This window comes from Centroberyx gerrardi, chromosome 8 (assembly GCF_048128805.1).
Source record: "Centroberyx gerrardi isolate f3 chromosome 8, fCenGer3.hap1.cur.20231027, whole genome shotgun sequence".
Classification (NCBI taxonomy): domain Eukaryota; kingdom Metazoa; phylum Chordata; class Actinopteri; order Beryciformes; family Berycidae; genus Centroberyx; species Centroberyx gerrardi.
Genome location: NC_136004.1, coordinates 13,272,888 through 13,291,659, shown reverse-complemented (window position 1 = coordinate 13,291,659; position 18,772 = coordinate 13,272,888). Strand labels below are relative to the sequence as shown.

At 42.2% G+C, this 18,772-nt stretch overlaps 1 protein-coding gene across 2 annotated transcripts in view; it reads right to left on the bottom strand.

Annotated features, from left to right (window-relative positions):
- Window positions 1-8,716: 8,716 nt before the first annotated feature.
- The window catches only part of trpm3 (transient receptor potential cation channel, subfamily M, member 3), a 133,515-nt gene continuing 123,459 nt past the window's right edge, over window positions 8,717-18,772 (bottom strand). Inside the window, exons 20-27 of one of the 2 annotated variants that reach the window (XM_078285416.1) lie at window positions 17,170-17,298; window positions 16,165-16,416; window positions 14,915-15,093; window positions 14,104-14,222; window positions 12,177-12,327; window positions 11,179-11,372; window positions 10,643-10,775; window positions 8,717-10,337 (exon numbers count right to left, since the gene is read on the bottom strand). In XM_078285416.1, coding sequence (XP_078141542.1) covers window positions 8,717-10,337; window positions 10,643-10,775; window positions 11,179-11,372; window positions 12,177-12,327; window positions 14,104-14,222; window positions 14,915-15,093; window positions 16,165-16,416; window positions 17,170-17,298 — 2,778 coding nt within the window. Of the gene's footprint in view, window positions 10,338-10,642; window positions 10,776-11,178; window positions 11,373-12,176; window positions 12,328-14,103; window positions 14,233-14,914; window positions 15,094-16,164; window positions 16,417-17,169; window positions 17,299-18,772 lie in introns of both variants that reach the window. The other variant, XM_078285415.1, reaches the window with a different exon arrangement.

Sequence of the window (18,772 nt, the reverse complement as noted above, 5' to 3'; positions counted from 1 at the left end):
AACCATGACCACAGCCGCCTTGTTTCCTCATTTGTTTGCGTGGAGAAATTGGCTGCTGCTGAACTTTTGGGCAACGTCACTCTTCAGTAGCCAATGGCGTACTAGTGTTGCTGTATGTCCCGCCTACCACTGCAAAACTATTGGCGCTACAGTTATCAATCAGTGAAGGTCAAAAAGCGATCTTCAGACTACAAGCTCCCTGTTGATGTATAGGCCAACAGCATAGGATAAAATAGGCTTATTGCAATCATTAAGACGGACGTTTCTATACATGCTGTTTTGGACTTGAGGCATAATTTGTAAGAAATTAATATAGACTCTATGCCATAACGAAAAATCGCTATTCCTAAAGGGACTTATAGTGAGGTCTATGGTATACAATAGTGAGTTGTTGTTGTTGTTGTTTTTTTTTACCTAATTGTACGTTATATTATTTCCAATGGTGTCACTTTAATAGTGCTAGTGCTGCTTATAGTTCCTATAGGGACTTGTGTCTGTGGTGCTCAATAATGAGTTTATAAAGACCTTATTGTACTACATGTTGTTGTTGTTGTTGTTGTTGTTGTTGTTGTTTGTTATCTCCTATGGTATTTCTATAATATTCTTGTATATATACCTACAATGTTCCTATAGAGACTTATAGTTTTGGTGTAATATTTTTAGGATTACTATAGGTTTTTTTGACGATGGTAGTATGATGGTGGTGGTATGTATGAGTGGAAGGGGATGGTACCAGCCTGCTTAGGCAAAGGATGTGTGGTGAAGGTTGGCCACTGATATACGTATCTGACAGTGTCAATTCCACACCCTGCTTTGCCAACATCCTCATATTAGTGGCCACCATGGCATCCAACCAGAGTTAGCAGGTTAGCATTCAGAGAATGACATATAAATCACTGACATGAAAGGAGATATCTGTTTTACTGACTTGTTTTCTTAGATGTAAGCCAACCCAGACCCTGCGGCTCATAATACTTTAGCTGGAGGCATGTCTCACTTAGTTTTTTTCCCTGCAGTTTCACAACCATGGCCTAGTCCTAAATTAGCACAGTGTAGCCTATATGTATGCCATTGTCCTCAACATTACACTTGACCTCCTCAGGGACAACAACAGAGTCATATGACACTGTGCATAATAAGGTTTATATCTTGTCACTGTAAAATATACAGTCATGACATAGTAAGGTAAATTGCATAAACTCTGAATACAAACTCAACAAGAGTCACATCTTGTTACAGATGTAACAAAATAATAAATGTAACAACTTTGTTACATTTGTTGCCTTTTAATTTTTGTGATCTAGGGATTTAAGTTTATTCTTATGTTGCATTTAGCCTGTACTCTAGTTAAGAGTGAGAGCTGAATGACTGTTAGGATGGACTGTAGTTTAAGAGTCCATGACAACTGTGAATCATATTAGATGAGATGAAACTTTAAGGAAAAATCCACCCTAACACTTTGACACAGTTAAAAAACAGCTATTGGCAATGTACGTTGCATTCCTGGGTCCGCTTTGTTGATCAATATTTTTCTTATTCTATCTAGTAGGATCTAGTAACCTTGTGAGTGGAGAGTCAATAGGACATTTAAGAGCCTATGTACACTAGAGGATAGAATTTGAAGCCAACAGGCTTGGAAGTGTAACAGGACCCTCAGTGAAAAAGCAAGAACAAAAACAAAACACACACAAAAAAAAGAACTCCCCATGCCCCCAATACTGTGGGCGGTTCATTCAAGGCCAAAGTTCCTAGAAAATCCTGCTCAGTTTTGGGGGAGTATATTGAGCAATGTTCCATCTTGCCAGTTTCTACTTGGCATGTGCTCCATAGTCATTCTGGACATGCACTCTTCCCTTCAGCTGTTTATGTGAGAATAATGTGGCCCAGACAAGGCAATGGGCCCACCTATATTAACAGGCTATCCCCATAACACATTATAGGCCAAAAGTAAAGTAAAGCAAAGTAAAGAGTGCTTACTTCCCTGTGTTCCCCTCAAAGATATATCATGATGGGCTAAAGTACCATAATGTAGCATCCATTTGATGGATTAAGGAGTGGAAAAGTCACAATGCAGACACACAACTGGCAGAGGAAAGTGTCACGCCCCCTCTGAACAGCTGCAAAAATATCTTCAACATTTATCTCTTCTACATTGCACAAATTAATACGCTTTTAAGCTATAGTGAAAAACAGATTTATTCACATTATTGCATTTTCCAAATCCAAAATCCCTTCCAAAAAGAACTACAGTGATCCTATAAATATCATACAAATGGAGTAGGCCTATCTTACAAATATAACAGCAAAACTATAGTATGCTATAAGAATACTATAGGAATGTTATACCATAGGGATAATAATACCATAAAGCATGACAAGGCTGCTATAAACTCACTATTGAGCACCACAGATACGCTATACGTCCCTATAGGAATATTCTAGGAACATTATTGATTTTTCGTTGGGGCGAGTCCTATCCGTCCCGTGTGATAACTCCGCCTCCACTCCATTCGTTTCGGTCGCAGTGCCTCCAAGTTTCCAAGAAACAAATCGTGTTGAAAGCGGATCTTTGCCGGGCGCGTAGCCTGAAGCTGCCCCTTTTCTTCACTGTAAGTAGTAAACATTTCCCCGGAAGAGGGGAGGAGGTGTTTCTTCTGTGGCTGCTGCCGCTTTCCCTCTCACCAAGTGCAAGAGTGCAGGGCGCATCTGGGTCATGCTGCTGTTGACATGATATAGTGATTGTGTCAGAGAGATGAGGTTTGTTTTTGAGTACATGAATGCGCGCGCGCGCATGTGTGCGAGAGAGAGAGAGAGAGAGAGAGAGAGAGAGAGAGAGTGAGAGAGAGAGAGAGAGCGAGAGAGAGCGAGAGAGAGAGAGAGAGAGAGAGAGCGAGCGCACGTGTGTAACAGGAGTACAGAATGTTCCCTTCCCTTCCGCGCACTCAGTGTGAACCGGTGTAAACTGACGCGCCACTGCTGACCCACTCCCAAGTAGGTGAGTTATATATGAACACCCCAATACCCCCGCACAGGGTAGGGGACTGGAAATCCCAGTCCAGTGGCCTTCTCTGTCAATGCAGTCCAATTATTTAAGCAATAAGCCACCCGAGGCAGTTTACAAAGATTTAAGAACATAGAATACAACAGAGGAACTGTTAGGCCCGATGTGAAGCGGACTAAAACATGTTAGCTGTTGTAAAATGACTGTAAAACAAGGCCTCTCGTGGCTTATTGCTTTTATAAAACGGTGGCAAAAAAGAAGAACAAATGAAGAAGCAAATGTTCTGTAAATCTTTTATTTTAATCAGTGTTAATTAAATATGCTAATAACAACAACTAGTCTAAATGTTACGCCCATTTTTCCGCCAAGCAATAGTTCTTAAGCAGGAGCACATCCATGAGCGAATCAAAGTGGTTGCTATGCAACACAAAGTAACGGTGCGAGTGATGATTTTCAGTTAGTTTACCTCATTTCAGGTTAGCCTACTGTTTTGCGGTCACAGGTGGGCGGCTATTGGATATTTTAGCTGCTTCAAACGGGATTCGGTCAACCAGAACGGATGACTGGAGCTATCCGTTTAAAACTCAGTTTATTTGTTTGTTTGTTTTGTTTGTTTGTTTGTGCCTTACAGGATTTAAAACCGACAGTTCACCAAGCGACACCTGTCCCGTTGAGCTCACCAGCAGCCTCGGCAGGGGAGGGGGAGACTGACGCCCTGCGACAACTGCAGAGCAGCTTGTGTGTTGCGCCTCATTACTTCACGGTTTACACACTGTGCTCCTTTGATGTTTTATGAGCTCCACAACAACGCGCTTAATAGCCTACGCCCCCAATTTGTACATCACACGAAGAGTCTCAAAGAAATGCTGATTCCTAATGTTTAGACCTGGCTTTTTGATCAGTGACCACAGCCTCTCTCTCTCTTTCTCTCTGTCTAGCTAAGCGTTTATGTCACACAACTCTTCCTCTCCTCTTTCTCTGTCTCTCATTCTCTCCTCTGTGTGTCTGTCTCTCAGTGACATACTAAAACTCACACATGCTTTTAACTTTACATGCTTTTCTTTCATCTCTCCCATTCACACAATGAGTATCAGTATCAGTCATTTGTAATTGGTTGCAGTGGCAGCAGAGAGCCAGGTGAAGTGAAAACAGGAGAGACACTTTATACCAATCTATTTAATTTGTTTATTTAACAATGCATGCCAGACATGATCCTATCCACATTGAAGAATACAGATTTGTATTTGCATCCAAATACTCACTACTGTGATTTCATATTATAATCTCTCTCTATCTTTCTCTCTGTCATCTTTACAGAAGGTCATCTCTGTACACTCTTGGTGGAAGAACTGCATGCATTTAAAGGACATTAAATAAAGTGAGACCAGTAGGAGGGTGAGTCCCTTTCAGTTGTAAAACCACAACATCAGCAATTATTGCAGAAAAAACATTTGCGTGGACTTGTCTTTAGCTTACGAGTACTCACTGACAGGTCATCAAAGGGGGGAAATAAATCTCTTGATTATAATCATATGCTCATGATTACACAAAACTGTAAACTACAGTATAGGAAAATATTTAAAAAATACTGTACATTGGGATTTTGTTGGATTGCGTTGCATTGGCACGCCTCTCTGTTAGTAGGCTATTGTCATCTACATGTCAGGGTACACACTCGCCCAGTTATGCACACACACATACTCACACAAATCCACATACACACATACACACTCACACATACACACACCACATACACACACCTCCCTTCGATCTGAACTATCAATACCTTGCACAACAGCCATGTCAACATATACAAAAACATTTACAGAATCATGCACACATGAGTTCATAAGTGCCATGGACATGTATGCTATGTCATATTCCTTACTATAAGGATTAAGGAAATAAAAAAAAAAGAGAGAAAAAAGACCTTCAGTATCACCGCTATATTTTAATTTCCCATTCAAATGGGAGGGCCTAAACCTACACCTCTGAGTGTCCACACAGTCGTCTGTTTTCACACTACTGAGCCATGCAAAATGAAGGTGAGGTGAGCTGTACTGCCCTCGCTTGGTTGTCTGTCTCTACATCTGCCGCAGCTGTGGAGACAACAGGTCAGCAGAGTCCGGCTCAGCTCCATTCCATTTGGTTTGGTAAGGTTTGGTTTGGTTCAGCAGGGATGTGTGTGTGTGTGACCAAAAAAATCCCTCTCTGTAGGTTGGACTGTCACTACTGTGGGTGAACAAGGTGTCTGTTGAGTTGTGTGGAGACATTCTATCGTACTCTATCACGTTTCCATCACACAAGAAAACACAAAATATATAGATTTCCCCAAGATCCCAGGAGATTGTGGGTTAAATTCATAAAGCACAGTGATTATATTGGAAGCCTTCCATTTTGGTGTTTTCTTTCTTTCTTTCTTTCTTTCTTTCTTTCTTTCTTTCTTTCTTTCTTTCTTTCTTTCTTTCTTTCCATACAACATGATTCCATGATACCTTGCATCACTCTGGGTGAAGTTGTCCCTGAGCACTGACTTGGGTTCAACTTTTCCTCTCCAAAACATAACCTAAAGCTTTGTGGAGGAAATTGCAAAACTGATCCCCTATCAGCATCAAGAGGCTAAATCATCCTGTTCCCCTCCTGACTTGCACAACCTTAAGAAATAAGGAAGCAGCTCAAAGTAGGTGCTAGGATGCCCCTTTTCAGCATCACCCTCATGGTGTCTTTTTATCTGCATTCTTGACTACTCATCAGTGTCTTGTGCAAAATTTTTCCTCAGCTATGCAACCATTGCTTTCCCCAATGAGATCTTTTTGTACGGTTTGTGGTGTGCCATGCATGTGGATTCAAATAAATGTCCTTGTAAGGGATGACACAGTCTACTAACTACAACAACGCCCCACGCTGCACAACATATCTGTTTAAAGAGAACAACAAAGGTCTGTGAGTGTAAGCAACAGCCACATATTGAAAATAATCACTGATATTTGGGTTCTGTGATTAGGGAGAAACCGAAGATGGAAAAGTGTCACAGATTTTGAATCACTGCAGTCCCCATGTACTCCACCCTTGCCCAAAAGGCACCCTATGTTTGGTAATGCTGGCAGCTGTGTATTGCCATGTCAACTTTACATTAGAAAATTCTCATGACAGCTGCTTGATAAAACATACAATAAAAATTATTAAATACTTTAAATATGATTGAAATGTACAGTATATAAGACAATTCTATAATATATTTAATAAATAATATAATACATCCGTATTTAGTGCTTGTAGATGGTCATCTTTTATTAAATTTAAAAGCTTAATTAGAAAATACTTAAAATTAGACAAAAATAGCACTGAGAAGATATAAATATTCATTTAGTAATTCAAACAGGCATTTAATTATTAATAATGAGCAAGAAAATATGTCAATAAATAGAATCAGTCTCAAAATAAATGCAATATGATTAAATTGGATTGTAATATTGATGAAATATAAAACACAAACATAAAAAAATCAGTTTAAGAATCTGTTCTATTAATTTCACCTATCTTATCTTTACAAAGCTATCGTAGAAGGGCTTCCTATTCCTCCTACACTTTCTCCATCAGAGTAATAAATAAATAAAAGAGATTTTTAAAACACTGATCTGGCTTTCATTTTTTGACAAAAACCCCAAATTCCCTCCTTCATGTCACTTAAAATGCATGCCTTTCATTATCTGACTCAACTAGAATGCATATACTTGACAGCACACTTTCAAGTTTAAAAGTAAATGAGCTCTTTCTTTTGGAACTGAAGATATTTGCCCGAATTCCCTTCTTAACTCTTGAAATGTACATGATTTGTAATGGACTTCATGGTCAGAGAAGTCTGCATTTTCAGAAAGTCTCCTTTTCGCAGTGGCTGACTTTGAATGAAATTACAAAAAGAAAGGAGAAAAGCAAATGAACGACAGTTATGGAATAGATGAAGGACGGATCTGTTGGTTGTAGGCTCGTGTCAAACCCTTGCAACATAATGCAACTGCCAAAAACATGAAGGCGGGCTGGGCTAGAAGAGAACCAGCGTTCCTTCGGTTAGTACCTATAGTGGAATGATTTTTGGTGTTACGTGCAGGCAAAGGTGGTTCAGGCATTATTTCTGAAACAGGCTCATAGCGCCCTCTTGTCACTACTTTTGCAATTGCACTTGTTAAAGCTGACTAGGATAAAGTTGGGACTAAAGTTCTTCTCCTAGCAATAGTTAAGGTTTCACTGACCATACAGCCTTGTAGGGGTCTGTTTGTGTGTGTGTGTGTGTGTGTGTGTGTTTCCATTTACAAAACTCCTCCATCTTCTTTCCTTCGTGATGCATTGGCCCTCAATGATTTGACTGCCCTCATTACACTTTCCTGATATACATAGATTTATGCCTTGCCTCCTTGCTGTGCCCCAAGCATGCCATGTAAAACAGTGGATGCTAGACATGTCACCTGCTAATTTCTCTTTCTCACCCTTTTCTGATAATTGTTTCTTGCTCTTTTCACGTGGCTAATTAAACCTCTAGCATCTACTGTTCCAGTCACTACACATAGAGGATTGCAGACACTTGATAACCATGAATGGAGACACATAATAAAATAATGATCTGATATATGCTCAAACACTGCGTGACCCAGCGCTATTTTGACTTCTTGCTGTTTTTTCTGTTTTTTCTTTTTGTAGCTGATCTGCCAAAACGAGAATAATATTCAAAAAGATTTGTAAAAAAGTGACAGTTTTGTGGATAGCATGGCTAATTTTAGTTCATGGTGAGTGTGAAGCCCTTTTAAAGTGTTAGACACTTTAAAAGGAAGCTAATAAATGATGCTATAATTAATGAACAAAAGTGTCAAATACAAGTTTGATGTTACTTCCACAAGACCAAAGCAAAAAAGACATTGCATTTATTTGAAAGGTGTATTTGTGTTGGGGGCAAATCATTGTCATGTTATAATTATCAGTGCAACCAAGAAGGCACATCCTTCCTGATGGTTCCAAACACTTACTGATTTCCACATTACACAACCAAAAGAACTTTTTTTCTTTTTATTACTAATGCTTGGGTCTTACAGGGTAGAGTTGGATTATATGAGGAGAGGAAAATCTAAGGAACGCTATGTTTGTTGTGTGACAATACTGACCGCCATTCTTGGACATTACGAGGTGGCCATGCCATTTTGTTTTTTCAACTTTCTTTATTCTCTCTCTTTCTCTCGCTCTCTCTGACTGACAGTTTCTATCATATAATGTAGCTAAAAGTTACAGTATACTTTCTTTGACTAGCATGGTGATGATATGTGATGTAACACAGTGACAGAATGTCTACTTGACGTAAAAGGTGGTGGGTGGAAGACATACACATACACCTTCCATTGCCATAACACCCCATTGAGAGTTACTTAGCTACAAGAGGAGGTAAAAACTAGCCTAGATTCATAGCTCTTTGTTTTCGACTGGTGTACAGTAGGACCCCTATCTCCCACCCCTTCCCCCCTCTCCTGATCCAGGGTGAAGTTGCCCCTCAATGCTGGCTATGGATCAACTTTCCATCACCGTTTCTAACAAAAGTGAGAAAATTGTAAATCTGGCCCAGATCAGCATCTATGGGCAACTTTACCCTGCTTTCACCTTTGCCCCTTGCCCTTTCAATTTTCTTCCCTGGTCCTATGAATGTGTAGAGTGTGCTGACCAGTGTCCTCGTTGTCACGTATAGTTTTGTCTATCGAAGCTGCGGAAAGCTGATGGAGTAGCCAGCTTCCTCATGGAGAGGCTGTCAGTCTTGGCTGTTTCAGGCCGTGCCCCAGACTTGCTCCTGAGGAATGGGTTTCTGGTTCCTCCCAAGCCCCGGCCCCCTGGCCCAGGCCCCCTGTCTGCCCCCAGACCCGGTCCCCTCTCCATCCTCTCACTCACCGACAGGCTCTTCCGGTGCGGAGGGGCCAGGGTGAGGGAAGGATGGGAGTCGTCTGAGGAGCAGCTGTTTGCTCGCTCCAGCCTGGAGAAGGGGGAGCAGAGAGGGGCCCCACTGGGCCCACCAAGGCCCCCTAGACGAGGGGTATCAGGGGCCGGAACCAGGTCCTCAGGGTCCTCTGGATCAGACTCTGTGTGGCTAAGCTCTGCCTCTCTTTCCGGGTGAGAGGAACCCATGTCTGGCGGCTTGTCAAAGGGGAAGGAGGTGGATCCTCCTGGGGAGTGTGAGCGCTCTGCAGGAGTGTATGGAGCTGAGACGCAGCGCGTATCGATGCAGTCAGTGATGCTGGTGTACTCCGCTGCTTTTACCTGGACTCCCGCCCCCATCCCACTATAGCAGCCTCTTGGTGTGAACATGAGGCTGTGGGACTTGACTAAAGGAGGCTCATCCAGGAAGCCTGTGCCTGCTGTGGAGAGGTAGCGGCTGCTCTTAGAGCGCTCCAGCAGCCCTGCTGAGGGCGGGGGGGATGGTTCCATGTCCCAGGGAGGTAGGGTGGTGTCTGGTAAGAGGTGGGCTGAGCACAAAGACAAATCAGCCGCCGCACTATCGTCAAACATAGCTCCAGCTGTTCCACTGCTGCCCGCACCGCCCTCCGAGTGCCTGTCGCCCAAACCGCTGGTGGCGGCGCTGCTGAAGTCCCGGCCTCCCGACAGCACCGCCTCCATGATCTCCGAATGGAGGGAGGAGTCTCTCCGGAGGGGTGGGGCGACACGGAGAGGATCCAGGAAGACCTCAGCAGGCCCCACCTCCTCAGAAGCTGAGACATAGATATCAATGCATGACGATGGGCGGTGCTGCTGGGAGACCGACAGCGTCGCAAGGGGGAGGGGCTTAGACTCCTTGGGGGCGGCGCCTGAGGCCACCGACTGTGAGCTATTGGCTCGGTGGAGACTGAGCGAGCGTTCTTTGAAGAAGCTCTCAGCTCGTTCCGCTCCGCTTGCTCGTTCACCACCACGACCTCCTCCAACATAGAAAGAGTGGCTCCTTGTCCGTGTCGCCATGCCAGTAGGGGAGGGAGGGGACATGGAGCCCTCCGCTCCTCCCTCCAGCGCCTCCTGTAGGCGGTATGCATTCCCCTCTGTGCTGTTGAAGCTGCTCTGGCGGAGGATGTACGCTGCATCGGGGCACTCACCCTGACGGAGTATGTACGCCGAGTCCGTGCAGTCAGACGAGGTCCGGGAGCGGGCTTTGTTGACCTCACCGCGCTCGACACCTGTCACGCGCTCCAGCGCTACGGCAATTCGCCCAATCAGCTCCTCCATTTGGGCCAGACGAATGTCAACAGTCTGCAGCGAGGCCTTCATGAAGTGTTCCCTCTCATTGACTTCCTCCAGACGCATGGCCATGTTCTCCACCCTGGGAGATGGAGGAAGAGAAGTGAGAAAAAGAGAAAGAAAAGAGATGAATAGCATTGCAGAGGATAGGGGAGGATGGCAGGGAAGAGCAAAGGAGAAGGAAAATAATCTTGTATGAAATATGTAAGATTATTGTATGAAAGTGATGTTTTTGTTCTGTGTCACATGCTCTATCTACCTAGTGGAATTCTATGACAGTGAACTTGGTCATATACAAAGTTTCATAGACTAAATGTGTTGACGTACAATGGTTCAACATGTTTTAATATTTCAGACGATGACATTTTCAATGTTGCCATGTCTGACCTTTCAGAAGTGACTCTGATCCTCTCATCATTGGAGGAGTTGAATCGGTCGTCTTTCTCTCTAAAGTACTCTTCGATACATTGCTCCTCGAAGTCGTGAACTTTCTTCAGCTCATCCTCTGTGATGAAAAGCTCTGTGGATGAAAGGGTTGAGAGAAGAGGGAGATGATAATGCTTTAATGTCGTATGTCACTTTTATTTTGTGTTACATTCAAAACAGCTCTGCTTGATTGACTGTGACAGATTTAAAATGTTCCAATTTACAAAATGTATGCTTACTAATTTTAGGTAGCCTTGGGCTACACATTCGGGATTGGTTCTGGGACCTTTTGATAAACAGCTTTGTTATCACACAAACAGCTGCATATTAAAAACAATGAACTTCATCACTTTGCATGTTATTTTGTTGTCCCAACAGTTATGTGACTCAATTGGAGCGCTTTCGTCTGAGATTATCATTATTCACAGTATTGTGTCCAGTTTAGATCACATTTGTTTGAGTTTATCAGGCTTGTTCGTTGGTTTTCAGGCACTCACTCAGCCCATAGTCTCTCTCGTCGTCGTCATGCTTGCGCCAGCGACAACACAGGTGCTTGAGGACCATAGTCATGTGACTGAAGATGATGAGGGGTGGAGGAAGGACAGGCCGCTCATGGAAGGTCATAATCAGCTGGTAGCGCTGGAACTTCCAAACCTGGTTGGAGATGGACTTCACTTCGAAGAACGTGTTACTATGATGATGGACAACCAGGAGAGATTACATTACACCCACTGATAACTATGTAAACAAATTTATGAATGGCAAACCATACACTATAACTGTTTCAAATAGTATATTGATTGATTGGTTGATGGACTAATTTGTTTATTTGTAGCATGCTGCTATACTACACAGCCCGACCTGAGCCCGATGCAGACATAGAGAATATGAGGAGATAGAAAGAAATGACACAGCCAATAAACTGTCGCTGTAATGGGATTACCCAAGTTTAGCTCTTGTTTTTTTTCCAATTTGCACTTTTTGGTAATTACCGTGACAAGTGTGAAGTGATGATGATCATCCGTGCTATAGCGTATTATACAGACAGCAAGGCACAATAACAGATCATTAGCATGATAATGTCTTTGTGGAAGCAGCACCATCCCATTATGTTAATACACTTTGCCACCGACCTCTAATGACTGCGCCTTAACAGCAGCCCAAACAGCTGCTACTGTCATCTCTCACACACACACACACACACACACACACACACGTAAGACAAGTCTGAAAGCCAGTTGTGTGTGCTTTATGTAAAACAGTATAAATTAGATACTGCTGAGAAGAAATCACAGGCAAATGCATAGCTTAGTGATATTTGGCTCAGCTGCTGTTGGGCGTTGGAGGACAGAGAGGAATTATCTTTGTAATCGTATTTACCTGAATAAGTGTGTTTCAAGCAGTGAGCGGTCTATGAGGCATTGAGGTGTCTGTAAGTTTGTCACAGGTTGAAAAGTTGATGTAAGAAATACTTAGATTAAGAGAGGTGACGTACTTGAACACAGCTATGAGGAGGTTGACCAGCAGTATGTTGGCCACCAGCAGGTAGCAGGCCATGATGGCTGGGACAATCCAGGCACCTGTTTTACAGGGAGGCAGGGCCACCACCACCCCATCCTCTGTTGTGATGTTCTGGCCACAGGGGGCTGCACACCAACACCAAACAAAGTCACACACACACACACAAACACACACGCATACAAAAGGAGGTAAGTTAATACAAGGTATATGTGTGGTTTTATAAAAAGACATGAAACCATAATGAATCAGCTAAAAAAAAGACTAACAATGCATAGAAACGTATAGATGCACAAACAATAAGAAAGACATGCACACACACAACAAAAGGAGAAGACATACGATACAATCAAGTAAAAATCAAACTAAAAATAAACCCCATACAAACAGCAAGAAAGCAAACAGTGATAGATAAAACCAAACATTCAAGCACACATGGAGTTCCAAGACAGACTAACAAAGAAACAAAGAGATAAGCAGACCAACAAATACCAAACAAAATGCATAGCTACATATTTTGCAAACAAACAAGAAGCATAATTTGTTCTTATGCTTCTTTTCTTTAAGAAGGGACTGGAAGGAGTGGACGCTATAATGGTAGGGGTTCATGTGCTGAAATGTGCATCTGAAAAAAATATATATTCAAAAATACATTCATCATGTATCACAACTTGTGTTCCCAATATATTTAAACATGTATTCAATGTTTAAAATATATTGTTGCATATGTGTGCCATAGCCTCGGTCAGCAATGGGTTATTGCCTTGAATCATTTGAAATGTATTTAGGATACATAGTACGTTTTTTCCATCTGTGATGGTTCAGTTGCTGTGGCTTATATGGGGAACAGTCAGCATTTGTTCTTGGTTTGTTTGCCTACAGGATTCATTCTAGTCATGCTCATCATTGCTTGATGTTCAATTGTTCACACAATGCAGCCCAAAGATAGAGAACTGAAGTAATTTTTCTATATTGAAATGTTTACCCTCAAAAAAATTTGGATTAAAAAACTCTGACAACTGAACCACGTGAAAAAACAGATTACAGATGATGAAAGGTGGTGGATATGTATATTCTGGTGTGTGTGTGTGTGCGTGTGTGTATGTATGTGTATGTATGTGTGCTTGTGTGTGTGTCTTTTTGTGTGTGTCCATATGTGTGTATTTTATTCCTGTATGGTATGGCATTCATATCTAAATTTCTATATTTCTATGCTTACTTGTGTTACATATTGGATATACTGGGAGCGATATTTTGGCAATCCAGTGAGAAGCCGAGCTGGCGTAAAGGGAGGGTGACATGGTTTATGTGACAGACGCTGTTAACATGGCAGGTTCACTTCTTCAAAATGAAGCAAAGACAAAGCCAGAGTTAAAAATGGAGGGACGAAACATCAAGGGAATATCAAACTTTAACGCTTAAACTTTGATAGTTCCCCTTGATGTTCGAACTAAAGTAATCACAACCGACCAAAAATAAAACCCTAAAAATATCAGACCACATTTGAAAAGTGCTACTGCCATGTAACAATGTCATTGGCCAGCCAGTGCCAAAATTGGTCAGGATAAAGTTGCCCTTTGAATATAGCCTCGGGTCAAGCTACTGATTCTCTCAGTCAAAGATGGTAGATCGCCTCATAGAATTGGGCCATTCATCCACTTGACATTTTCTTCAATAGGTCAATGTTAGTTCTAGGAAACTGTTGATATGGCTCGGTTGACCCAAGACATCCAAACCTGTGAGGGCAACTTTAACCTTGGAGCTTGTGGAGCTGCATGCATGCTTTTGTCTCTAGTGGCCTCTAGTGGTAGGAGTGAGTATGACATGGCGGAGATGTTGGGATGATGAAGGAGAGGTGGGGTAGGTAGATAAAGTTAAATTAAGGTCTATATCTATGGATTTACGGGGATTTTGACTGCACTGGGCAATGTGGGATGGACCAGTATTACGCCAGGTTCCGTGAGTTCGAAAGTAATTTTCGACCAGCCAGAGTTTTTCATTCAGCCTGTGCTGTAACTTCCTACTATGCATATCTGAAACAAAGAACGAAAACATTATTTCAGATCTCTTCTCTTTGGGCCACTCCTCACATTCTCTACACACACTCATATATACTCCCATACAAATGGATAAGAGCACACATATCACTCTCACTCTCAAAGACATTTTCTCACAGACCCTTGTCACAGTCAATGTTTGATTTATTGAGTCAATGACAAGTCATTTTTTGTACATTGTATAAAATAAAATAAAGGCCAAATATCAAACATTATGATAAACTGATTGTAAAATTGATGTCCTGATGTAAGAAGCTCAATAACTAGTGTAGCAACAAATTTTGTCAGGAATTTTACTCATCCACAATAAATCTTATAGCATATGGCAAAACATGACAGCCATTTTATTTCTTCATTTCTTAGATCACACTGTTCCCAGCATTTGTATTTTACAGCATTTTAAAGAGTGCAGATGCCAATGTGTGTTGTAGCACTGTTTGTAATATGTATGTGTTGCATAAAGACACACACATCCTCCAGCAACAGTTCGACCCCTGGAGGGATGAATGAAAGTTAAATGGATTTCCGCACTGTGATAAAAGTGTATTCTGCCATGTTACTGTCTTCTCTCTTCATAGTCAGGAAGTATTCCCCCCTGGATTAAAAAAAAAAAAAAAGTTTATTTAGTAGTTGTGACACTTGGAATCTCGCCCTGAACTTACGGTCAATCTGGTCAGCAAACACCTCTCCGTAGATCATCCAGTAGGGCATGAAGAAGATGTTCCTGGCTAGCATCCAGGATGGGTCCTCATTAGGGTTGAGGATGGCCTGCCGCGCCACCCCAAAACTCATCAGCACCACCAGCATGATGATCACAAAATACATCATGTCGATCATCTGACAGAGGGAGGGAGGGCAGAGACGGGAGGAGAATCGCCAGGGAGACAAGAGAAGAGGGGGATAAGTGGTTTAAAAAGGGAGAGGAAAAGAGAGAAAAGGATGGGGAGCAGTAGGTAAGGTTAAAATGTTTGTGGAAGAGATGAGGTAAAACAAGAAGGAATGGATCAGGTAAAAAAAGAAAAAAGGAGGAATGAGACAAAACAGGAGAAGAGGAAGGGAGAGTGTTGGTCTGTAACACTGTTCCAGCTGCAGAACTGGTTTCACAAGCTTGATAAATGATGGTCTGCATTTGCATTTTTCAATTACTATCCCTCTTAGAGTCTTGGTGGGTCAATCAAACTTTAATTTAATCAGTTCCAGACTGAAACCAAAACTTTAAATTTAAACATTTTAAGTTTACTTAATTGAGATGAATTCCAAGCTTGATTTAGATAATGTTATTTACAATGCAGCTTTTGTTTTTGGAGATTTTTTTTCTTCTCTGTTACTGAAATGATCTGATGCACTGACACGCCTCTTAATCTGACTTCATATCAGTGCACTTAAACAGCATCATACATGCCAATAACCTGTCTATGTTGTTGAATGCCAAATCTCTCTCTCTCTCTCTGATTGCTAATTTTCATATCAAAGAGCGTTCGTGTCCAGTGGTACAGAGCCCATCTCAGAGACCGTCTAACATCAGACAGATACAGACTTGGGCCTTTGATCCCCTTTCTAGTTTTGTCTTCATGTTGTTATGTATGTATCACAGGCCACCTCGTATTCTTTCAGATCAAACAAAGAGGTAGGCCTGAGGCTAAGAAGTTCTGTCAGGACGGGGCCTGCGCAGCAAATACAAATTGGACCTACAGTATGTAATCTATATGCAAAGGAACTCTACGCATTCTTGTGCTCTCAGCACAGATCATGTTGAGTGGGTTAAAATAGACAAATCCAAAAGTAGAAATAGACAGACATGAATGAATAGAAGATGGGGAGAGATAATAAGATAGGAGTGAGACTTAAGAAAGAGACAGAGAGAAAAGCAGACAAACACACATATCCCCTTCCCCTGCCTCTTCTCACCATCTTGCCAATCATCATAACATAGGGACCCAGGTACTTGTTGACCCCAAAGATGTCCAGCAGCCGGATGTACCAGTAGATGATGTTGACGCAATAGATGACCCGGCCGTAGCTCATGAGCGGCGGCTCCTGGAGGCGGAGCACCATGCCGACGGAGAAGATGAGGATGGCCATGAGGTCTGTGATGTTCCAGTACTCCTGCAGCCAGACCTTCACCTTCTGTAACAGCTTCCCCGGCTCCGACATCAGGATCTGGGAGAGGGGATGAAGAGTGAAGGGAAAATATGGGGAAAGGAAATAAATGGAGAGGAAGGGAGAAAGGGAGAATGTCCAAATGTAGGAAAGATGGAAAAAGGTAGAGGGGAAAGGGAGAAATTGACAGAGAAGTTGTGGGAAAGGTTGGTGGGAAGTAAAGGGATTAGAGGAGTAGAACTGCATTACATCATGTGAACCATAAGAGGGCAGTATGAGTTCATCAATCGGACCACCGAGCAGGTGTCTGAGGAAGCATCGGTGTGCAGCGGAGTGTGATTTGACACAATGATTAATGCATTTCATACACTTACAGTTTAAGGCTGGCCAGAGAGTAAGGCTAAACTGGACAGTCCCATAGGGCCAAACATTGTCTTTTCACTCTCTTACTTTCTCTATCTCTTTGTTTTCCTCTCTCTCTCTCTCTGCCTCCCTTTCTGCCACCCTCCCTCTCTCTCTCTCTGTCTTTGTATCGTCCTCCATTCATCCCATCCAAATTTTCCCGGTAGTTACATTTGAAAATCTATGGCCTGGAGGATATTGACCTGCTACTTAAGCCTCCCATTCCTCTACAGAACTTCTTCCTGTAGGCATCTTTATGGTTACTAGCCCGGTATTTTCAGCGCAATGGGTAGTATTGATAAATTCATTATTTTGTGTACAATAGTGTGTGTGTGCACAATTGTGTACATGTTTTTTGTTCTGCATGCTTGGTGCACATCTGCATGTGGCCATCACACTGCTGTATTGTACCTCTCTCATCTTCTCGATGCCGTTGGTGAAGATGTATGCGATGACAATCCACTCTTGAGGAGAAGGCCACAGGTCCATCTTGACCAGAACAATGTAGTTGAACAGCATCAGGTAGCCCACATATGCCATCTGGGCACAAACACAACAGCAGAGGGAAATCAATGTGTGCACATGTATGGTTATGTGGTTGTGGAAGTGTGTGTGTGTGTGTGTGTGTGTGTGTTAATGTGTTCTTGCGGGCCTGTGGGTGTGTGCCCTTTGCCCACATTAGCATATATCAATAAAACTCAATTCTTTCGCTGCAAACAAAATGTCTTGAAGCTCATTTTGAAAAGGGCTATTGTGTAAAACACTCAGTCAGATTAAACACATGCTCGGTGAATGATTGACCCCAATTACACTTCCTGTCAATGCATCTTTTGAAATCTGATAATAGAGGTGTGATGTCAAGACACCTGATTGCTGTACCTTCACATTTGACCTGAAAATGTCCATTATGTGTCTCCTGTGGCTGTATCTATTTAAATCTATGTCCGCTGTCCACATACATTTTCCCTGCACTCTTTGTGCAACATGGCTCATCAAGATCCAGACTACATAGAATGTAAATCAAAATGCAAGTCTGACCATCTACAAATTAGGCTTGGAAGACCGGACGCAAATGCATGCAAAATCCATTTTTTCTCACCTACATGTCCGGGCATTACTGCATGTCAGAGCGGGCTGTTTGACATTTTGAATAACATTAAAGTGTTTTCAGTGATCCATGGGGTGTCCTTTGAGAGCCTTTAAAGCACATCAAAATCATTTCACATTGATTTGCATAGCTATGCAGAATCCTTGTCAACTGCCACAGGAACGCCTTTGAATTGGAAGGACTCCGATATTTTTAAAGCCTCAATCTATGAATGATTAAATTCTGTTACGGCAATTGTGTCACTATAAATCAGAAGTGTTTTAAAATTGTGGTTTCAAAGTGCTCAAATTGCAGATTGAAGCAATTACAAACAGACTGGGGATGATTTCTCTCTCTGGCCCATGCCTGGCTTAATATTCCACTGATGTGAGTGGGTAAAGTGATTTTAATGATGTGTGACCGGGACTGTCTTCATAGTCATTTAGTCCTACGTCCACAGTAGCTTTGTGTGGTAGGTTTGACTAATATTACTCTATTAGCCCTAACAGGGGCAGCGCTCTACAGAGGATGATGGGCACGAGTACAAATCTGCTAATGATGACGTTCTGACCCTGGCAGGCCCAGCATCTGTTCTGTAAGTGAAATTATAAAATTTACAGTAGAGTGTTTTTTTCTCTAACCTGTGGGGAAGGAAGGGGAGAGTGAAAAATGATTTTCTCTGCATAAATAAACAATGAGACTCCTGCTGGTGATGCGTAGAGATGTTTTCACTGGGCAAGCAAATTGAAAGAGCTACCATGGGGCATGAGAGATGAAAGATCAGCTATTATCATCTAATAGCACCCCACCCCCCCAAACACACATACACACACACACTAAGTAATTCCAGGAATCCATACATACAGTACAGTATAGAAACATTAGCAGGAACACACATAACACACACCTACGCAAGCATACACACAT